General features: G+C 53.5%; 1 protein-coding gene across 11 annotated transcripts in view; it reads right to left on the bottom strand.

Moving 5' to 3' along the window:
* The window catches only part of MYO9B (myosin IXB), an 85,902-nt gene that overhangs the window by 13,291 nt on the left and 50,683 nt on the right, over positions 1-21,928 (bottom strand). For 5 of the 11 annotated variants that reach the window (XM_023763324.1, XM_014465160.2, XM_023763326.1 and 2 more), the window contains 19 exons: positions 21,646-21,735; positions 19,845-19,865; positions 19,612-19,728; positions 19,140-19,274; positions 16,543-16,664; positions 14,116-14,257; positions 13,664-13,868; positions 13,057-13,138; positions 11,912-12,001; positions 10,526-10,639; positions 8,995-9,034; positions 8,022-8,144; positions 7,109-7,189; positions 5,352-5,462; positions 3,945-4,067; positions 2,834-2,983; positions 2,584-2,750; positions 1,062-1,919; positions 244-310 (listed from right to left, as the gene is read on the bottom strand). In XM_023763324.1, coding sequence (XP_023619092.1) covers positions 244-310; positions 1,062-1,919; positions 2,584-2,750; positions 2,834-2,983; positions 3,945-4,067; positions 5,352-5,462; positions 7,109-7,189; positions 8,022-8,144; positions 8,995-9,034; positions 10,526-10,639; positions 11,912-12,001; positions 13,057-13,138; positions 13,664-13,868; positions 14,116-14,257; positions 16,543-16,664; positions 19,140-19,274; positions 19,612-19,728; positions 19,845-19,865; positions 21,646-21,735 — 2,838 coding nt within the window. The remainder of the gene's footprint in view (positions 1-243; positions 311-1,061; positions 1,920-2,583; positions 2,751-2,833; positions 2,984-3,944; positions 4,068-5,351; positions 5,463-7,108; positions 7,190-8,021; positions 8,145-8,994; positions 9,035-10,525; positions 10,640-11,911; positions 12,002-13,056; positions 13,139-13,663; positions 13,869-14,115; positions 14,258-16,542; positions 16,665-19,139; positions 19,275-19,611; positions 19,729-19,844; positions 19,866-21,645; positions 21,736-21,928) is intronic. The other 6 variants (XM_014465163.2, XM_014465164.2, XM_023763327.1 and 3 more) reach the window with 5 other exon arrangements.

The raw sequence follows: 21,928 nt of genomic DNA, 5'->3' as shown, positions 1-21,928 counted from the left end.
GGAGAAGGATAGAGAGAAACATCAAGGGTGAGAGAGAATCACTGATTGGCTGCCTCCTGCACGCCCCCTATGGGGGGTTGAGCCTGCAACCCGGGCATGTGCCCCAACCGGGAATTGAACCATCAACCTCTTGGTTCATGGGTCAGCACTCAACCAGGTGAGCCCCCTTCTCTCTCCAGCTGCCCTTTGGGGCTGAGGTGAGCCTGGACCCTGAGGGGAGAGAGCTGCAGCCTGAAGCTTTACCTGAGTCTTGGCCTGGGCCGGGAGGAGCTTGGAGACATCACTGGTGGATAATGAAAGGCGCCTCTCCCTGCGAGATCACAGAAATGTGGCTTTTATAGGCAAGAAAGAGTTTGGATGTATTTTTCGTTGTTGTAACTGGAGGGTAATTCTATTGGCATCTGGTGGGTAGAGACTGGGGGTGCTGCTCTGTACCCCGCAGTGCATGAGATGGCCTCACCGGAGAGCGAGCTAGCCCCAGGCGCGGCCCTAACAGAAGCCCGCCTCCACTTCACTCTTCTTTCCTCCCGCCCAGTGGGCCTCTGGGACAAGGGTCTGGTCCTGGAGTCACCGATATTTAGGTATAGGGTCAGGCAGGGCATGCTGAGAGCGGGGTGCTCCTCTCACAGCTCCTGAGCAAGTGCAGTGACCCCCATTCACTGATGAGGAAACTGAGGCCCAGGTGGGGTGGGGAGTGGGGCCCCTGACCGGAGGGGCCTCGTCCCTGGAGGCCAGGCACATTCTGAGTAAACACAGCTTATTTCCATGGGAAACCCAGGGTTCTGGGTTTTGTCAGGCAGCCTCAAGCAGGTGCCTCATCCTTGCCAGACCCCTCTCCCTCCTTCCTCAGGGCCTCACACACCTGGTGTCAGCTCTTGGACATGGAGCTGCTCATGTATTTTGGGGACACCTGCACCCCACAGTGCACAGGGTGGCCCCACCCAGAGAACAAGTGGGCCCCAGATACTGTCGTGTGCAGCTGGTCCTGCTGCCAGACCTTTGGCCGCGTCCCCTGCCCTGCCTGCCCACTGTGATAGGACATAGGAGGGTGCGAGGCTTACTCTGTGGCTGTGAGGGAGGTCCCCGTGACCCGGTGCCGCTCGCTAAGGTCCAGGGACTGGCTCAGCACAGCGCTGGGGCCAGTAGCCAAGTTCTTGCCTCGCCACAGCTCCACGGCACTGGCCAGCCGCTCGGAGACTGGTTCACGGTACCGCTGAATCTGGGTGGAGCTTCCGGGGCTCAAAGGCCTGTCCTGAGCCCTTGGGCCACCACTCGGCTTGCTCTTGTCCTGGGGCTTCTCGGGGGTGGTGACGGGAGACGGTGCGCTGACCCCGCTGTCCAGAGCCAGGCTGGTGGGCCGTTCCATGCAGTCCTGAGGTGCCTGCGGGGTTTCCCCGGGCACATGGCAGGCTGGCAAGGCTGGAGGAGGCGCCCCGGGCTGATTTTCAGGAGCAGGGCTCTCGGCCTCCGCCCCTGTGTCTGCGAGGGCTTCATCCTCCCTGCTCTCCTTTCTGTCTTGGGGGAGGCGCTCCTCCTGCTCGGGGGAGGCCGTTCCGGAAGGTTCCCTAAGGGCGCTCTCGTCCTTACAAGACTGCATGTGCTTGTTCTGGAGTTCCACGTGCTCCAGTCCTCGCTGCCGCCTGGACTCGCGCTTCTCCCGGCTGCTGGGCGCTTTCTCGTGACTTTCAGGGGGGGTTTTCTGGGATAAGGGAACCTTCTCTGGGCTGGGGCTCTCCTCAGGGTGGACGCTCTCCGCAGGGGGCCCGTGCCTCAGCCACACCTCGGGCTCCAGCGGCGAATGCTCGCCGTCCTCCGGTGGTTCTTGGCTGGGCCCACCCTCGGCAGTTTCTTCCCTTGAGGCTTGCTGGGCTTCCCTCTCCTCTTCCGCCTTCTGCTTCTCTGCGACCATCTGGCGGAAGCTGATGCGAGGAGAATAAAGGGGGTGGGTTCAGGAACTACCATACTCGCAGCCCCCAGAATCCACCTGGTTTGTCCCTCCACTTTGGTGGGACCCCCGTGCTGCTTGCATGCTGGCCAGCCAGGCACAGCCTCTGGCCCTCAGAGAGGCTTCCAGAAAGGCGGAACCTCCTCAGCTAGGAAAGGGGGGTGGGGAGTGGCCCTGTCCTCATGGCCGTCCCTGCCCCAGGTTTGCCTGGCTAGCTCAGGGGTACCTTCACTGTGGGGAGGCCTGTTAAGAAACCCCAGAATTCCTTTGGAGCCCCGGCCTGTGGACACCCAAGCTGCATGTGTGCGGTGTGGTAGGAGGGGAGCCCAGGGTGGCCTGAACCCCCTGATTCCAGGTGCTCCACTGACGGGCCTGGGTGGGCAGGTGCAGATGTCCCTGGTGGTGACCAAATGCAGCGGATGGTGACTTGGGGCTTTGCCGTCAGCACCACCCACCAGCCCTAGAATGTCTCTCTGGGATTTGTGTGTCCAGATAGCTGGATCCCACCAGTCCCTCCCCACCCTCCCTGTGTTCAGAATGATATTCTGACAGCTCTACCTGTATCTCAGGCAGCTTTAGGGTGAGTGAACTTTCTGGCTTCTGGAACATTCTATGGGGGAGGGCCCTGTTCTGCTCACCTCTTGCGCTGCAGGTGCCCCCGGCAGAGGCTCTGCAGGCGGATGATGCTCTGTCTCTGGCGCCGGTAAGCTGCCCGATGCCGGTAGCCCCTCCATGTGGCCTGGAGGTATATGGCTGCCTGTGTCCGCTCCAGAGCCCGTCGAACGCGGTAGGACCGCCAGCAGGCCTGAGAGCAGGGCAGGTGTTCAGGGGCCAGGTGTGAGCCAGCCTGGCCAGCCCCACACCTGGGCCCTTTGGCCTCTGTGATACCTGGATGGTAATGGCCGCCCGCCTCATCTGTAGGAAGTGCCGGCGTTCCAGCACCATCCGGAACCAGCTCTGCAGGAGCAGGATCTTCCGTACGACCTCCCGGTGCAGCGTTTCCTGCAGGGCCTGCCGCTCTGTCTCCTTCAGGAAAACCTGGGTAGGGGATGGGGGTGGGGTGGGGATAGGAGCGGTCAGAACCCGAGTCTAGGAGGTTTGCACAGCCACCTCGAGAGTAAGTGCTGACTGACCTGACCACGGGGAGTGTTTTTTGAAATGTACGGAGATGCAATTCATGTCACATGGAATTCAGTGCATTTAGAACATTCACAGTGCTGTGCACCATCGCCTCTATCAGGTCCGGAACATGTCCTCACTCCAAAAGGAGACCCTGTCCCAGGGAGCAGTCACTCCCCATTCCTCCTCCCACAGGCCCTGGCATCTGCTAATCTGCTTTCTGTCTTTATGGATTTGCTTCTTTTAGCTATTTCGTCTAAATAGAATCACAAACTATGTGGCCTTTTGTGTCTGGCTTCTTTCACTCAGTATGAGGTTTCCAAGGAATCAGGACTGAGGAATATTCCGCTGTGTGGATGAACACTGTGTTCACACATCCACCAGTTCATGGATATTTGGATTGTTTCTACCTTTTGGCGACTGTGACTAATGCTGCTATGAAATGTACAAGTGCTGGTCTGAATGCCTGTTTCTAGTCCTTCTGGGTCACTATCTAGAATTGGAATTGGTCACATGTGTTGGGGAGCCATGAGGGATTCTGCACAACAGGGAGGTGAGCTTGGCACTTGTTGGACAAGAAGCAAATAACATACATCCAGAGGTGGAGACCGTTTCTGGAGGGAAGACGAGTGAAGGGAACCTGCCAGATGCTACAGTGGTTACTGCCTGGCCCTTGAACACCCGTGGAATGCTGTGATGGTCTGTAGCCTCCACGTGAGGAAACTGGAAACAGGCCTGATGCTTGCGCCCCAGCCCCATGGTGCTCCCTCGGCTTCCAGGATGCCCGGGCATCATGCCTCAGCAGAGGCCTCTATTTCCCAGTGTGTGACCCAGGGTCGTGGAAGGACCCTGTATGATGGAAGGTGGGGGGGACGCTGACCTTGGTCTTTCCGATCTGGTAGCTCCTCTTGTCGACGTTCATCTTCTCCAGCAGGGCAGAGATGACCTCCCTGCAGGGCTGGGCGTTCTTGGGCAGCAGCACCTGGAACTGCTCTATGAAATCCTGGGTGATTTAGGCAGAGAAAGGAGAATCCGAGTGAGTGCCACCAACAGGGATGGCAGTTCCCTCATCAAGCGGTTCCCGAAGCCGAAGCTTAGTTTGACGTAAATGGTATTGAAGCTAAAATCGTGGCGTTTCTGAAATCGTCTGAAACTTAAGAAGGTCTGTCACAGACACAGAGCACTGGTCTTTCAGTCCGCTGGTGCGTGGCCATGGAGGGCCTGCTCGGTGCTGCTACTGTTGGGGGGAGTGCCCAGGAGACGGGCCACCGCAGGGAGGACTCAGTCTGCGGCTCAGTAGAGGGCTGGACCGTAACTGGAGGTGCATGCTTTTTAGGAAAACAATTATGTTAAATTTCAAGAGCCAGTCATTAGTAAAACACACTAGCAGTTTCTCCCTTTTCTGTAATTTTGCCTTTCCCATTTATAAGGTTAGAAAAATCATACTTTCATTCTGTGGATAAGAAAAGAGAGGCACGCCATGATGCAGTCACGTCCCCACAGCCACGCGGTGAGTCTGAACAGAGACCAGGTATTGCCACTTCTGGCTCTGGGGCCACGGCTCACTCCAGCACCTCACAACTGGTGCCAGCTAACGTAACGAACCTGGGGTTTTCAACCTGGGCCATGCTGACCCGTGGGGACACTGGTGATGTCTAGAGACATCTTGAGTTGTCAAACTTGGGGGCAGGGGTGAGTGTGCTACTGGTATCGAGTGGGTGGAGGCAGGGAGGCTGCCCAGCACCCACGGTGCACAGGATGGCTCTACCATAGAGAACGACTCAGTCCCATGTGTCAGTGGAACCACGACTCAGAAGCTGCTCTACAATTTGATCTTCACCAACGTGAGGTTACTAATGACCCCTTGTGTTTTGAGAATGCCCAGAGAGCCATCTCTGAGGCTGTCCTTTCCCTGGGCCTCAGTTTCTGTATCAGGAAAGTAGGAACCAGGCCCTCTTGCTGTAGGCTGGCAGAATAAAAGAGTTGGGTATAAAAGCTGGTAGAAGGTGCTCAATAAAGGGCAGGCCACACAGGGGTCTGCTTGTGCAGATCCCTCCTCCTGGCTCGGTCTCACACCTCTGCATCCTTACGGCTTAGCTGGGGCCCAGACACCTTTTCTGAGGAAAGCTGTCCTCCTACGATGGAACGATCCGGCGGTGCCGGGAGGAGAAGCCCTGGCGTAAAGTAACCGGATGGGCTCGTGTTCCAGAGCAGCATCCGTCTGGAAGCAGAGGTGGCTGGCCCTCGGCCCTCCGCTGTATCGTGGGCAGCCACGCCGTCAGCCTACCTGGAACGTGTACTTGGCGCTGTAGCCTGACCTCCGGATCCGCACCGTCTCCAGCATGCCCGTGTAGCGCAGCTGCTGCAGCACCAGCTCCTCGTCGAAGCACAGCTCTTTCTGAAACGGGATGCAAGCAATCAGGGCCGGTGCCTGTGGCCAGATGTCCAAGCCGGCAGGCGGCGGGGGAAGAGGAACTGTGGGACAAGGTCCTGGGGGATTCCAGATATGGACATGGTCCTGGCTGGTCTGGAACTGTCCCTAGCACAGCAGGCATGGGCACCTGAGGATCTGCCTTTCCTTTTTGGAATAAAGGAGTGCTCAGGGCATTCATTTTTTTCTCGAAAACCTGGTATCTGATTTGTTCTAATCCTGGTGTTGAGGAGACATATGTCACTCCTTACTGCCTAATTCAAGGTAATGTGCTGCAAAGAGCCCTTTTCTAGGGGCCCAAACTAAACCTGGGCTGAACTTGTACTCTGTGCCAGGTGCGTGGGCAAGTACTGAGGATTCTACAGAGGAGAGCATAGCCTGGGGGTGGGCAGCCAGACGCATGTGTGAAGGGTGGATGCTGCTAAGGTCCCTGTGGGAGGTGTCATAGGAGAGGGGACCCTGCGCTGAGTGCTGAGGGCTGAGGAGGAGGGCGGGGAAAGCTGGGTGAAGGCCCAGAGAAGAAGGTGGAGGCTAAGGGGCTGACAAGAGATGTAGGGAGATGCCTGCGGCTACAGGGGCAAGGGGAAGGAGGGAACGATGCTGGCTCAGGGGCATGGCCTTCACGCCAATGGGTATTATTTTAAGTGGATGGAAGGGAGGGAACGGCACTGGGGATGGGGTTGTCATGACTGGGTGGGGGATGCTTCTGGCATCTGGTGGGCTCTTGGAGGCCAGGGATGCTGCTTAATACCTTACAACGCACAGGTCAGGCCCCCACCCGCCTCCCCAAGAACCATCTGCTGGCACAACCCTTGCCCAGAGCAGGTGTTGGTGGAGCATTTCCCGGGTTCCCCGAAGCTGAAGTGAGAATCCCTGATGGAAGAAGGAGGGTCATACTCTGTTGCCAGAAGAATGGGGGAGGGGGAGAGGGGAGGAGAAGACCTTCTCTGAGACACTACTGGGAGAACTGAAAGGCAGGGAGAGGAGGAGAGGAAGCCATGGCACCCGCAGGGAGAAGCCGGGCTCTGGATGTCAGTGGAGCATCCCAGGAGCAGGGGAGAGCCAGGGTAACAGGAAGAGGAAGGGTAAAGGGTATGGGAGTAGAGAGCCACCAGGGTCCCCTGCCCAGGGGTCACCTGTACCAGAGAGGGAGCCTAGATCCCAGTGGCCCCCGGCAAGGTCCCAGTGGGCCCCTGGGGCACAGGAAGCTGGCATCGAGGGCCGAGCCTGCCGTCAGAGCCCCACCAAGGCTCTGTCTTTACAGAAACTTCTGGATGAGCGGCAGGCTCTGTGCTCCTGCTGCACCACCTCAGCCCCTCCCTTCAGGCACACTGTGCACTGGCCGCTTTTTGGGATGTATCTGAAGAGCACCGAGACCTGACCCTCCTCGAGCAAGCCTCCATGGCCCCTTCCTGTTCCAGATGACTCCTGCTTGTGGTTGCCCTTGTTGACTGCCCCCTCTCCCCCCGCCCCCACCCAAACCGCCGGTCATGACACTGTTTACAGTTCCTAGAACTCAGGTGAACATTTGGTTCCTTGAGGCTTTTCCTTCCCCACCCCCCTTGGCCACCAGACCTCGGCCTTCATCTCCCACAGACCCAGGAGCCCCTCACCTTCTCAGCGTTGGAGCGGATGCAGCGGATAAAGAAGGGCTCCGCCTTGCCCAGCGCCTCCAGGAGCTTGTTAAGGGATGTCTGGGGAAAGAGAAACAAGGGATTTAGCTGAGGTCCCCGGAGGCAGCCTCCCAGTGAGAGGGGATCCAGGTCACCTGCCTGCATCACCACGGGAGTCCGTGCTGATGTGAGACATGGGAGGTCACAGCTGGACATTCTGACCAGAGGCTGCGCCACTCTGGGGAGCCCCTGAGGGAGTTGTGGGGTCCCTGTGGCCGCCACCTTCCTAGGGTCATCCAGCTCTTTGCTTCAGGTAGAAGTGGAGAGGGGACTAGATAAACTCCTTCTGGGGATTTAAAACATGTGTCAGCCTCAGAAGGGACCACGTATGCAGTGATTTTGGTCTTTGGTCTGCCGTTTCCAAAAAGGATTTGTGGGAGCTCTTGCATGAGGTAACTGTAAAAAAGCTGAGGTGGGAACAGAAGACTCAGATTGAGAAAAGAGAGAAGGAATAAAAAAACCTAATGGTGAGGGTCAGCAGCCATTGGACTCCCCACAAGAGGTGTCCCGACATCTCCTGACAGCCAGTGAATAAAAGGAAAACATGAGCTAAGGGCACAGCTCAGTGGTTATATTAACTCACATACTGACTCATGATATTTTTTAACTTTTTCTGTCTTCCCTGGGGTATTTGGTAATATCTGGAGACTTTTTGGTTGTGTGACGACGGGAGGATGCTACTGGCATCTGGTGGGTGGAGGCCAGTGATGCTGTTCAACATTCCATAATGCACAGGATGGCCCTGCCCCTCTGGGAGAATGATCCAGCCCCAGATGTCCAGCACCGCCAGGGGCGGGAACCCTGGGATAATGAGTCTGTTTTGGCTGAGCCAGGTGAGCCTCGGGCCACCCACCTGGAACTGGGCGCTGATGCTCGGGGGCTTCTTCTTCTTGTGCAGGTGCAGCAGCGACTTGGTGGTGCGGTCGTGCAGGGTCATACTGATGATGAGCTTCAGGGACTTGGAGTCCAGCAGGTTCTAGGACGGACACACAGGGTCTGGCCTGCCCTCCTGAGGCCCCAACGGGCACCAGGAGGCACTGATTCTGGAGCCAGGACAATGCTCCTGGGGGTGACAGCTCTTAGTATTGGTTTCATGACTGTGCTACCGGAAAGTGGGGGCAGGCGGTCCTGGCGGGACTAAATCTGGGCTGTGCCTGTGAATGGCACTGGCGCCAGGAGGGCTGATTACAGCCTGGAAGGCAAGGGCCATCACAGCCTCCGCTATGCAGCTCAAGGACGGCAGACTCTCACTGTTGCCCGACGAGCACCGGCACTGTCTCCTCTGCTGACCAGACTAGAGGCTGCTCTTACTCGTCTACCAACTTCATGATCGTCCACATGCTGCAGGCGGAGACAGAACACCTGGGTGCATGTCACCCACAGCCAGCTGCTGAGGTCTCGGCTGCCTGGACACGTGCAGCAGGTGCTGCGTCTCCTGGAGATGGCTGGTGGCTAAAGACCCCTGCTGTGGGGTAGGACGAGGGTCTGTTGCCTCTGAGTAGCATAAACTCTGTGGCGGTTCATACTCTGGGCCCCCCTGGACCAGGGTGAACCCGCCTCCTGCTCAGTCCTTCCCCGGCCCCTCAGGCTTCTCCTGGGATTTCCCGTCTTTGTACCACTTGTGCAAACTCTACTTCTAAGAAACCCAACAGGAGGCATTTTTGGGGGTGGGGGTGAGGGGGGAGAAGGAGATGAGGGAAAGAAGAAGGAAGTCAGAGAGGTTAAAAGCCAGCCCTCCCCCACCCCCATTTTCTGGAAAACGACATGAGCCAGGTGCTCTAGACAGAAAAAGCAAGGCAGCGTTAGACGGCGCCGCAGGTGTTTACCTTTGGAATGATCTGCTTTTGTTTGGTACCTTTACTTTTCCTGTCAAAAATATTAAAAATGGTTTTGTGAACAGAAGGAACATGGGGTCTGGATCTGGGTTAGTTCAGCAAGCCACGCCTGGCGGGTTAGACGGAGCGAGAGCAGAGAGAACAGTCGAGAAGCACAAGTGCAACGAGGCCACTACCGCTGCCTCTCCAAGGACCAGGCGGTGCTTCTGCTGCGCTCTGCACACTGGCTTCCCGGGAGGAGCCGGAGAGGCGGGCTGGTAATCCACAGGCAGAGCATGCATCTGCACAGGGCCGGCTACGGGGCAGCTGATGGGTCTCACAGTGATGGGGATCCTCCGAGAGGAGCTTTGAGGGGCCCTGCAAGGCTCGGACGCCTACCAGGTGCCCCAGCTCTATTTGCTACATGTTGGCAAACTTGAAGCAGGCCCGCAGAACCCCTTCTGGACCTCCCGCCCTGCAGAACACTGAAACGGGGCCTGGGAGGAGCGCCATTTGAACTTGTGCTGGCGCCAAGTTAAGAATGAAACCTGATCTTTTGGTGGAGGAAGGAGGGATGGCCCCCACACTGTCAGACACTACGGAAACAAAAGAAACATTTTTTAAAAAAAATTGCAGCTTAGCTGGTTTTTTACGACCAGCTGAGGAGTGGGGCCCGATCTGCACAATGTATGGCTGTGAGGGTCTATGTGTGTCAGGTTTCATCTTAATCTCCATGGGGTGGAATGAGGCCTAATAAAAATGTATTTGGCCCTGACCGGTTTGGCTCAGTGGATAGAGCGTCGGCCTACGGACTGAAGGGTCCCAGGTTCGATTCCAGTCAAGGGCATGTACCTTGGTTGCGGGCACATCCCCAGTAGGGGGTGTGCAGGAGGCAGCTGATGGATGTTTCTCTCTCATCCATGTTTCTAACTCTCTATCCCTCTCCCTTCCTCTCTGTAAAAAATCAATAAAATATATTTAAAAAATGTATTTGGAAATTGGCTGCCTTGTGGGCACTAGCTGTGCTCTCAGCCAGCCCCAACTGTCTCCCTGGTGCTGTGGCATGAAAATCATCACCCCCGCGTTGCAGACAAAGGCTGACTGCCTGGAGCACTCAGGCCAGGTGTGAGCAGGAGGGGGACCAGGCCTAATTTATGTGGCTTCTGGGTCCTTCCTACCACATCATACTCCTGTCCACAAAATCACATGCCCGACTTCTGACAGCTTTTTTGTGAGCTCAGTGGCAAGGGGCTAAGGAAGCAGGCGGTGCCCTGCGTGTCTGAGGGGAGAGACGTAGACTGTGGGAGGCGCGTTCCTGTGAAGCTGTGCAGGACACGAGGGAGCTGGTGGGGATTTGGCCACAGCAGACACTAGGGTGAGCGTATTACGAGGGCCACTGAGCTGAGCAACTGCTGGTGTGAGAATGGAACCGCAAGACAGTGCAGCGTTTGTAGCAGCTGATTCAGCGTTATGGGTCTGGGGAGCAGGGGAGGCAGTCGTTGCACTTGTGGGGGTGGCACCCGCAACCTTGGGGGGGACTCACAGGATGAAGGTGCGGGGTTTCTGGAGCCGACTGAGGGACTGGAGAAGCCTACGGGGGTCCTCACCCTGCCAGGGCAATCCTTTGATGGTCTTGATGATTTGGTCATGCAAATCGCTGAGAGCGAAGGGGTAGAGGGGCAGTGACAGAAAGGAAACCAAGTTAGAGCAGTGGGTCCCCCACCTTGGGGTCCCTGGCATGGTCGGGACTGTCCCCAGGCCACTGGAGCCAAAACATGCAGCTGGGGGAGCCTGCTCATGCTGCCTCTCCCTCTACCACCAAGAGGTGGCAGGGGTTCAGCCAGGAGTGGCCCCCACCCCAGAGGCTCCCCTTCCTCTGAGGGAGTTGAGGCCACTTCCAGCTCAATGGTTTCTCCTATAATTGAAAAAGGCCTCATACTGAAGAGCCTTCTGGAATCTGCAAAAGGCATCAAGGGACTAGAAGGGGGCTTCTCGGAGGAAAGCGGATTAGTTTCTCTCGATGTTTCTGTGGCCACTCGTCAGCTTCCTTGTTGCCTTCAAAAGAGGCGTTAGGAAGAATAAACTGAAATTCACACAGGGGTTCTCAACCAGAGTGGTACTGTCCCCTGTCCTCCCCTCGAGGGGACATTTGGTGGCCACAAGGCAGGGGTAAGTAGGGGGAGGCCAGGGATGCTGCTCTACGTGCACATGCCGGCCACCGCCACAGTGAGCAGCACGGAGCAGAGGGCGGGAAACCCTGGCTGCAGGAGATCTTTACCCAAAGAGTTCAATCTTATCAGCTTCGTTTTGTTCAATGACTGTGGGTTCAGGTTCAGTTCTAGGCCCAAACTCTGGCACCGACGTGTGACAATGAGAACAACTTAGAGGGGAAACCTAGCGCTCTGAAACGAGGTATTTGTGAAGGACGTCTAGGTGACAAACGTCTTTGATAGAACTTCGGAAGTGAGGAAGCACTGACTACAGAATGAAGACGGGAGGTCTGGTTTTTGATTGTTTTGTTTTTGTTTTAAATTCCTTATTCCAGTTATTTCAAATGCATGTTTAAGCTCTGGGCAGTTGGCCTGGGAAGACCCCGACCGGCAGCCCCTCGTGTGTTCCATGCACCACGCCCAGCTGGACAGCCTCACTTACCTCTGTTCCCTCACCCTCCAGGGAGGCACGGAGGGCAAAGACAACAGAGCAGTCACATTCACTTCCACACCCCGAGCAGTCAGTGCAGCGGCCAGGGCTCTGGACAAGGCCTGTGACTTCCGTCTGTACCCCCCTAACTTGATTAAATATGGTCAGAGTGCCCTGTGGCTCACCAATCCCCTCTCCCCTGGCCCTGGACGCTGCACTGAGAGCCTAGGGACCAGCTCCTCTGTTGTGCCTCCCTGGTCTTGGGTTCGAAGGCCCTCGCTCTACTTACTTCTTGCTTTCATAGAAAGCAAAGATGTCCTCAAAAGCGTTAATATCGAACTCCTCAGAGCCGTCAATTGAGAAATCTAGCATTGAGCAGCTGAAAGGGAGAGTCTGTATGAACTGAAGCACTCCAGGGGCGGGACCCACAGCCCGGGGGCCAGGCCCTGGGGAGACTGACACTGCAGAGACTGCCAGTCAGGGGCCACCGGTCAGTCTTTGCAGGAAAACAAACAGACAAACCAACCAACCAACCAAAAAATACCTTATCAGCAAAGGGGGAAGGGTAACATGATTTTTATCTTATCCTCTTTTGGATGAAAAAGCCGATTTAAAAATGCACCTTTATAAAGCAGGGAAACGACACACTATGCTTCCAGACAAATGACATCAGTCACCCAGTTGCTAGTTCTACCTTCACACACATACTTTTATGTATCTCTTAAAGTTATTACAAAGGGCACAAAAATAACATTCTGATGTTTGAAAATGTAGTGACTTGTGCTTTGGGGATTGATGTTCAGGGACTTGGTTGCCCCAGAGCCGGGGTACGTGCCCACTGCTGGCATACCCTGCCTCCTTGTCCGGCTACACAGCTCCCCCCTCTGGCTTTGTCATTGCCTCAGTCATATGTCCGGTGTGGCCTTTTTACCCTACCTTCCTGGGAGCACATGCCTGATCACTCTTCCGCTTGGTACAAACTGGGGTATGTGAAGGGCCCTGGGTCATTCCTAAGTGGCCACACAATAGCCCACCTCATCTCACGTGCAGAAAAGAGGTATCGGCGTTTCTGACCGTGAATGAAGTATTGTAGCATCTGCTTTCAGGACAGCCTGGCCGGGCTGGGGGAGGAAGTGCTTTTAAATCAAGCCTGTGGATCTGAGGGAGCAGTGGCTCCTTGACCCCACCCACCACCTGCCACAACCCAACCACGGGAAGGATTCTTTGTAAACTGAGCCATCTCACATCTAAAGCAGATGGCCTGGGTGCAGAAAAGTGGCGGCCAGGTGCTGTTTGCTTCTGGGTCTCTTTGGTTCAAGAAGTTGCCGGGTAAGGGCAACCCCAACCTGGGTTCAGGGTGTGGGGTTTCTGGAACTGTCTTAAAAACGCTGCTGTCTACCAGCTTCGGTTGGGACAGATCAGGGTCATGCTCACCGGTACAGCTTTTCCGAGGGGGTGATGGCTCCTCTCTGTAGCTCCCCCAGGTGACTTCGGGCGCCAGGGCTGCACAGATTTGCTGGGGACACAGATAAGATGGAGGCGGGGATGTGGGGTTGCCTGGAGCTCGAAGGCCTTTGTCTTTGCTAGGAGGCTGATGTCCTGACCTGAACTCATCTTAATAAAATAGCCTGATACTCGAATGTGGGCAGAGTAGGGAACTGTGAAGTGTCTGATCTCCAAACAACAAGCATTTATTCCTATTTCTCATAAAGGCCTTAAGCTTTTGGTCCCTTTAATCAACGCCCTTCGTAAAACGGAGTCCCAAGGTTGGTGTCTAGAGCCCAGTGGCCCTAAGGGAGCCACTGAACAATTCCGGGCCCCAGGTTGTCACAGAAAAGCAGGGATGTGCCCTCCTGTCTTGTGAAGGTGATGATGTTAAATTACACACCTGGCAGAGTTTCTGTTTGGGATGACGGAAGAGCTCTGGAACCAGGCGGTGGTTGCACAACACTGTGAATGCGCTAACTGCCTCTGAAAGGTGCACCTCAAAAGGGACTCCAAGGGTCCCCCTCTGGAAGGTGACACGGGGCCCTCCTCTTACCGGCAGCCTTCTCGGCCCGCTCGGCCCGCAGGCGTCCGGCCTCCCGGAGCACGGCCATGGCGCGGATGGCGGCCCGGAGCATGGCCCAGCGGAACACTGCCACCGGGTCCATGCCGATGAGCTCCCGCACGTAGGAGCTGTCACTGCCCCGCAGAAGTGCCACAATGTCTGGCCGCATGTAGTCCATGTTCTTCTCCCGGAAGTCCTGGTGGGGAAGAGGCAGGCAGTCGCTCACTGGTGCTAGAACAGGGAGGGCTGGTGAGGGTGGGGGACTCATTGTAAGAGAGAGTGGTTTCTGCCTGTGGAGCGGAGATTCCGGGGCCGGGTCTGAGCACCCTGGTACCTGGCCCAGAGTGACTGAGCAGAAGGGAACGGGCCAAGCAAGCACCAGAGAGAAGGGGCCTCCAGGTCACCCACGTGTTCCCTTTCCCACCTCCGGGCCCGACTCGTACCTTAATCTGATATTTCACCTTCCCTGCGAAGTGCTGAATGATGAACGCTGGCTCCATGATGGGGGTGCCGAGGAAGTACCTGTTGTCTTCGTGCTGCTGTTTGAACTTGGCCAGCAGAGTCTGGCTCGTGGCGTGGGGGAAGCTGGGAAGATGGGAAATTGTGAGCTGTAAGAACGGTGGCTGATCACCTGCTCTGCATGGCAGGTTGCAGGTCCTTTGACATGGAGGTGGGTGGGCAGACAGGTGCTTGGGTTGCCCTGCGTGTTGAGGTTTAGGGCCAGGAACCGGCTGCTGCTATGAAGGGGCCGAGGGCAGAAAGGACGCACTCAGGGCTGTGGCGTGAGCTCAGAGCAGGGCAGAGCTGTGAGACTGGGACTTGGACCTACCACGGGCAGCTCCTAGGAGTGATCCCAGGACAGAGTGACTCTGGCCCCGGGTCCTCTGTGCCTGGATGCTGTGTCTTGGAGGGGGTCTTGCCTGGGCTCCCGTTAGAGGGAGGAGAGTGGGAGCAGAATAAGGAACCCACTGTACCTGGCTGTATGTGCCCCCCAGGAAGGATATGCCACAGCCAGCTTTGGCATGCTCTGCCTGTGCGCCCCCAGCCTTGCTGCAAACACAGCAGTAAAACATATCTTTGAATCCCCAATGCCCACTGCTTAAGAGGAAGAGCCTATAGCTATGAAGCACATCATTTCTAGGTATGGACAGTGAGGGACCCGTTCGTGTAGTCGTCTGGATAAATAATACTTTTGTTGTTGTTAATCATTACCCAAGGATATTCCCCCCCCCCCCCGATTGATTTTTAGAGAGAGTGGAAGGGATGGGGAGAGACACAGAGAGAGAAACATTGATGTGAGAGAGGCACATTGATTGGTTGCCTCCTGCACGTGCCCTGACTAGGGCCAGGGATCCAGCTTGCAACCAAGGTACATGCCCTTGACTGGAATCAAACCAGGGACCTTTTAGTCCACAGGTTGATGTTCTAACCACTGAGCAAACCAGCTAGGGCTGGATAAATACTTTAATGCACTGTTTTAGAAAATCCAAATCAATATAAAAATGAAATCCTTGATAAACCAAAATGGGCAGATTTTAAACAAAGACAGATCTGACCCTGGTGGGCCTGGTCTTGCCTCCCACGCTTCGCCCACACGCAGGTCTGGGACCATGTAGCACCCTGCCCTTTCTCTTATCTGAAGGTTCTCTCTTTGAGTTCCAGTGTGAATGAACCTGTCTGTCCCCATCCTGGATGGAGACTTGGTGTGAGGCAGGAGGTGAGCCTAATTTTTCCAGCCCCACAGAGGCCTCAGCAACACACAAGGGCCCAATAAAGAGGTGGGTTAAAAAGACGTGTCCTGATACCTGGGAGCTATGAATGTGACCTTATTTGGAATTAGGGTCTTTGTAGATGCAGTCAAGTTAAAATGAGGCCACGAGGGTGGGCTGGGCACTAATTCAAATGACCGTGGTTTTTGTAAGAAGAGGAGACGAGACCCTGACAGGCAGGGGATGGTGATGTGACCACAGTGGTGGAGATGGGGGTGATGCAGCCAAACACCAAGGGTATCTGGGGCTGCTAGACGCTGGAAAGAGGCAGGAAGGGTTTGCCCCTAGAGCAGTGGTTCTCAACCTTCCTAATGCCGGGACCCTTTAATACAGTTCCTCATGTTGTGGTGACCCCCAACCATAAAATTATTTCGTTGCTACTTCATAACTGTAATGTTGCTACTGTTATGAATCGTAAAGTAAATATCTGACATGCAGGATGTATTTAGGCGACCCCTGTGAAAGGGTTGTTCGACCGCCAAAGGAGTCGCGACCCACAGCTTGAGAACCGCTGCCCTAGAGCCTTTGGAGGGAGAGCGGCCCTGTCAACATCTTGATTTCAGCCCTTTGACACTGATTTTGGACATCTGGCCTCTAGAACCATGAGGAATACATTGCTGTTGTTTTAAGCCACCCCTTCTGTGGTCATTCATTACAGCAGCTGCAGGAAACGAATTCAGTCGGTGAATTTTAGTGACTGTGACTTCAGTGACTGCAGCGGGGTGACCAAACATGAGGCACCTCATAAATATCCCTTCCAGCCGTCAGTGCATCCGGGACAAGGGGCCAGGCTCTGCGGAGAGTAGGCGTCTGGGCCCCGATTCCACATGCTGCCCTTTGCAAGGATGCACCAAGCCCGTTCCCATTTTCCACCATCCTTTCCCAAGGACTCGTGGGCGGGCGGGTTTCAGTGACTGCATGTGTTAATTTCCATGGTGAACGGGGCATGCATTTCGCAAATGTGAGGTCAAGATTTATGGCCAAATGAGTTTGAGAAACTCAGAAGCTCTTGGGCTGTTCGGCTTTGGGCTAAGACTGTGGGGGCTGTGGAACTGGACTGAGTGGCTGGGTTTGTGGACACACCGGGACGTGGACACTCACTTGCTCTCTTCATCCAGCAGATAGAAGAGGCCGGTGGGCTTCTTGCTGATCAGGTGGATGCAGCCGACGTTGTCCGTGTAGTCAATGTTGTGCCATGAGATCCCTTCGCTCTGGTACTCCTCCTGCAGGGTTTGGGAGGGGTATCCGGTAAGTTCATTATTTCATGGCCAATTTTTACGTATAAACATGTTATACAAGGGTGGGCACGTGTACATGTAAACATGTTATACAAGGGTGGGCAACAGTAGGTTTACAGCTGTGAGTGCACTGTCCCATTGAGTTAATAAAGCTATTATAATAATCATAACCTGCATGTGTTTTTCCACGAGCAACTGTAAACCGACTTTTGCCCACTCCTGAATTTATATATGCATGCACATATCTACCAGGTGTACCGGTTAATAATGGCGGATTTTGTAATCAAAGAAAACACGATAATTTCAAGAGAAACATCAAAAATGCTTTCTTCCAAGTAATGTCCATCACTAGCTACACATTTTCCTCATCTTTCAGGTAATTTGTGGATACTGTCCCAATACTTTCTTGTTTTGAGGCAAACCACTTAGAGACCCAATTTTCTACTTCTTCATATGTTTTGAAGTGCTGCTCAGAAAGTGCGTGTGCCATTGATTGGAACAAGTGGTAATCTGAAGGAGCAAGGTCTGGTGAATATAGCGGGTGGGTTAATACTTCCCAGGCAAGATCTTTTAACATGTCTTTAACTGGTTTTGAAGTGTGTGATGGTGCATCATCATGAAGCAAAAATTACTTTGCCGTGTCTTCTGGAACATTCTGGTTGTTTCATGATCAAAGCGTGGTTCAAATAGATTATTTGTTGTCCGTAGAGATCAGTATTAACGGTTTCACCTGGTTTTAGAAGCTCATAATACACCACACCTTCCTGATTCCACCAAACACAGAGCATTAACTTCTTTCTGAAGCGATTTGATCTTGCATACAGGTGTTGATGGTTGACCTGGATGTTCTTTGTCTTTCACATTGAAATCATCACTTTTAAAGCGTTTAAACCAGCGTTCACAAGTATCTTGAGATGGAGCATGTTCACCATAAGCTTCCCAAAGTATATGATAACTTTCAGCAGCACTTTTCTTCAAAATAAAGTAATGAATTAAAATTTCCTGCAAATGCTCTTTTTTTTGGGCACGAAATTCAACATTTTTAAGCGCAAAAATATCTATGATGTTAACACCTTCAGAAAATTTGACATACGAAGTTTTAAAGCTTGTGGTCAATACAACAAAATAGCATACATAATCAAATCGCATATATATCAACATATGTGTAACTCCATCTATTGAAAAAAATCCGCATTATTAACCGGTACACCTGGTATATATATGGATGTGTAAGTAACAAAAAACCTATTATTATATCAATAGAAGTATATTAATAACTATATAAGATTATTACGTAAGTTAATAATTAGCAACATGAACAGAACACACACTTTCAAACATTTAACACAGCAAAGTACTTAACATCACACTTAAAGTCACCGAGGAAGCCAGCGAACGTTCTTTATCAAGAGCCAGACTGTAAATATGTTAGGCTGTATGAGTTAGATGGTCTCTGTCACAATCACTCAGTTTTGTTGCTGTAGCTTGAAAGCAGCCAGGGATGATATGTAAATAAATGGGTGTGTCCATGTGCGAATAAAGTTTTATTTATGAAAACAGGCAGTGGGGCTGGATTTGACCCCTGGGCCCCTGCTCTGAAACTGTAATGTCTATAATAGCCATATAATGTAAGTGACCTATGTAACTTCAAATTTGCTCATAGTCACATTTTAAAATGTAAAAAGAGTTCTGGCCAGTGTTTCTCCGTGGTCAGAGCATCAACCGGAGGACCAAGGGGTCTCGGTTTTGATTCCCCATCAAGGGCACGTACCTGGGTTGCAGGTTCGATCCTCGGCCCTGGTCGGGGCGTGTGCGGGAGGCAATCAATTGACATGTCTCTCTCTCATTGATGTGTGTGTGTCTCTCCCTCCCTCCCTCCCACTCTCTCTAAAAAGCAATGGGAAAAATATCCTCGGGTGAGGATTAATAACAACAAAAGCAAAAAGAAATGGGTGAAGATAGCTTTAATAACATACTTAATTTAACCCCATATATCCAAATCTTTGCAATTCACTGTGTATTTTGCTCTTCCCGCTCAACTCAATTTGGACCAACAAACATAATAGTAAAATCAGCTAAATAACTACATAACCCATCAGTTCTTCCCCCTGTCAGAATCATCAATGTGAAGGGTAGTATGTGGGTAAAGATGTCTGAGTATTTAGAACTGAAAAGACACATAGATTATAAATATTGTTGACTTTAAAGGCAACTCCGTTTCTCTCCCATTAAAGGACTTTCACGATGGAGCAGAGAGAAGGTGCAAAATTGACCTGTGGCCAAAAACATCCCCGACAGTTTGCCTCATCGCAGGCTGGGCGGAATTTTCCCCGGACTTTCCTTTTTTGCAGAAAAAAATTCTGGGCAGGTTTGAGGACAATCCAGGCCCCCAGGGAGATCCCGGTTCTAGCACATCCTGTCCTCCCTTGGGCTGGACGGGTGACAATGGCACTTCCTTACCTGCTCTAGTTTGAAAATGTGCTGGTTGAAGTAGTACTGGAGCTGCTCGTTGGCATAATTGATGCAGAACTGTTCGAAACTGTTCCTCTCGAAGTCCTCAAACCCAAAGATGTCAAGGACCCCGATGGACAAGCACTGGGGGAACAGAGAAAACACTTGTTACTGGTGGGTCCTCCTTTGGGAGCACCTGTTCTGTCGTGTCCTGAGGGCGCTGTGCTTGGCGTGCTGCACGCCCTGCTATTGCTGCCTTGGAACCTGTAATATTTGAACAAGGAGCCTGTGTTTTCATTTGCGTTGGGTCCCGAGAATTGCATTCTGTCCTGTTCCCTGGGCTGGGAGGAACTGGCCGCTTGCCTGACACTGGCTACAGCCACCTTGGCTCCCGATGCCACAGGCCATCCACCTGTGTGGCAGCAAGGGCACAACCTTCCCCAGCCGAGCTTATGGGTGGCGGGTGGGGTGGGGCACTCACCGAGACAGACTCTTCCATGTCTTTCTTATTGAGGAGGGCGTGGTTAATGCGCAGCACAATCCAGTCGAACAGGGCACTGTACAGAGACTTGGCCATGGAGTCTCGGGCGGTGATGGCCTGTGGGCACAGAGGAGCCCTTAGCAAGGTGGGCCCGAACGCACCACCCCAAGGTCTGCACACAGGGGAAGTTGAGGCAGTGATTTTATTTATTTATTTATTTTGTTAATTCTCACCTGAAGATATTTTTTCCATTGCTTTTTTAGAGTGGAAAGGAGGGAGGGAAGTGGGGGGGTGGGGAGAGAGAAACATCAATGAAAGAGAGACACATAGATTGGTTGCCTCCCGTACATGCCCCGATCAGGGCTGGGGATCGATCAATCAATTGATCCTGCAACCCAGGTACATGCCCTTGACTGGGAATCAAACCTGAGACCCTTTGGTGCGAGGGCTGACACTATAACCACTGAACAACACTGGCCAGGACAAGGCAGTGATTTGATTTTATTTTTTTAAGAGAAAGAGAAAGAGAGAGAAATGTATAAGTGACCCTCCAGTGCACAGGAGGGCACTCAAGCAACTGAGCCACACTGGCCAGGGCTAAGGCAGTGATTTTAAATAGCCAGCTCATCTGACACTTCCCTTATCAGTTTGCACACCACCCTGTCAGCTCAGACAGCCTTGCCCACCGAAGCATGAGCCGAAAAGCCTTGACCCAGCAGCCTGTGGTTCAGCCAACTCATTCCTCAGAGCTACCAGGGACTGGTGACACTGGAACGCAGACTCAGGGAGGCCACCGGGCCTGCCAGCCTGGGAACTAGCCAGGAGGCCCAGTGGGTTCAAAACCTGGCCCCTTGCTGTTCTTGGAGCACCAGGGGCCAACATTGTAAAAGTGGTAAAGGCTTTAACAATTTTTCTTACGCCTTATGGAGGTCTAATTTACATGCAAGAAATTCCTTCTTTTTATGTGCTCAGATCTAAATTGTGACAGACAGCCCTAGCTGGTTTGGCTCAATGATAGAGCTTCGACCTCCGGACTGAAGGGTCCCAGGTTTAATTCTGGTCAAGGGCACATGCCCTGGTTGCAGGCTCGATCACCAGTGTGGGGCGTGCAGGAGGCAGCCGATTAATGATTCTCTCATCATGAATGTTTCTATCTCTCTCCCCCTCTCCCTTCCTCTCTGAAATCAATAAAAATATATTAAAAGAAAAGAAAAAGCAAAAAAGAAATGGAGCCTCGAGAGTCGTAGCCTGGCATCTTCACATGGTGCCTCGGGAGCAGCCGTGCTGCTGGGGCGGCAGGGGTCCTGCACACTCCAGGGGACTTTTGCCCCTGGGGGCTCAGACTGTCCATGGTGCCCTTCTGAGATGCCAAGCAGCCATCACCAGCAAAAAATCCCCCCTGTGGCTAGGTGCTTTCCTGCTGCTGTCCAAGCTGCAAGCTGCAGTCACATTGCTCTTGAGATAAAAACGCAGGAAAAACACACCACACACAGGCTGGGGCAAAGGCCAGACAGAGGCACCTTATCAATATTTAGGGACCACATAATGGTTGTAAAGGTCATGCTCTAGCTCTGTGATCGACCGAGTTTTTCTGCAAAAGGCCCGACAACCCACATTTCAGCCTTTCGGGCCAGATAGGGTCTCTGTTGCAACTCCTTAGTGCTGTGCTGTAGCAGGAAAGCAGCATGTAAACGAATGAGCATGGCTGCATGCCAATAAAGCTTTATTTACAAAAGCAGGTAGGGGCTGGATTTGGCTGCAGGTCTCACTGCCTCTGCTGGTGAGAACCAGTATACCCATGAAGCAGCCGGGAACACAGAGATGAACACACAGGGCCTGAGTTCTGACTCTTAGGCTGCGGTCTGCTGTCTAAGCTGGTCTGTGCTGAGCCTGAGCTCACTGAGAACCGGAGGCACCACGGGGTTCCCTCGTCACTATGCAGGAAAGAGATCACCATGCTGGCTGTTTCCAAAGGACCTCCCCTCACTTGTGTTTGGGGACCCGATGCCCTTGAAAGCCCAGGGCAGTGCTCACCTCGCTGAGACTGTAGGGAAGGATGAGCTTGTCGTTGGCGGTCACTGTTTTTCTTTTGGTCAGAACTTCCACCAAGATTTCTCGCTTCACCTGTTTCAAGGTCAAGGAGGAAGATAAAAGGAGGGTGGGGGTGGAGAACTTGTCTAGTGGGTTCTTGTGTCATTGAGACAAGGCCTGAAGCATGAGGAAGATCAGAGAAGGACCCCCAGGGGCTGTGCCAGGAAGTGGGCCCAAAGCCCACCCTCAGGGCTGCCAACCCATTATGCTCAGTGCATTTCAGAAT

This window comes from Myotis lucifugus, unplaced genomic scaffold, assembly GCF_000147115.1.
Source record: "Myotis lucifugus unplaced genomic scaffold, Myoluc2.0 scaffold_280, whole genome shotgun sequence".
Classification (NCBI taxonomy): Eukaryota; Metazoa; Chordata; class Mammalia; order Chiroptera; family Vespertilionidae; genus Myotis; species Myotis lucifugus.
The sequence above is the reverse complement of the archived record's forward strand: the minus strand, read 5'-3'. Positions and strand labels throughout refer to the sequence as shown.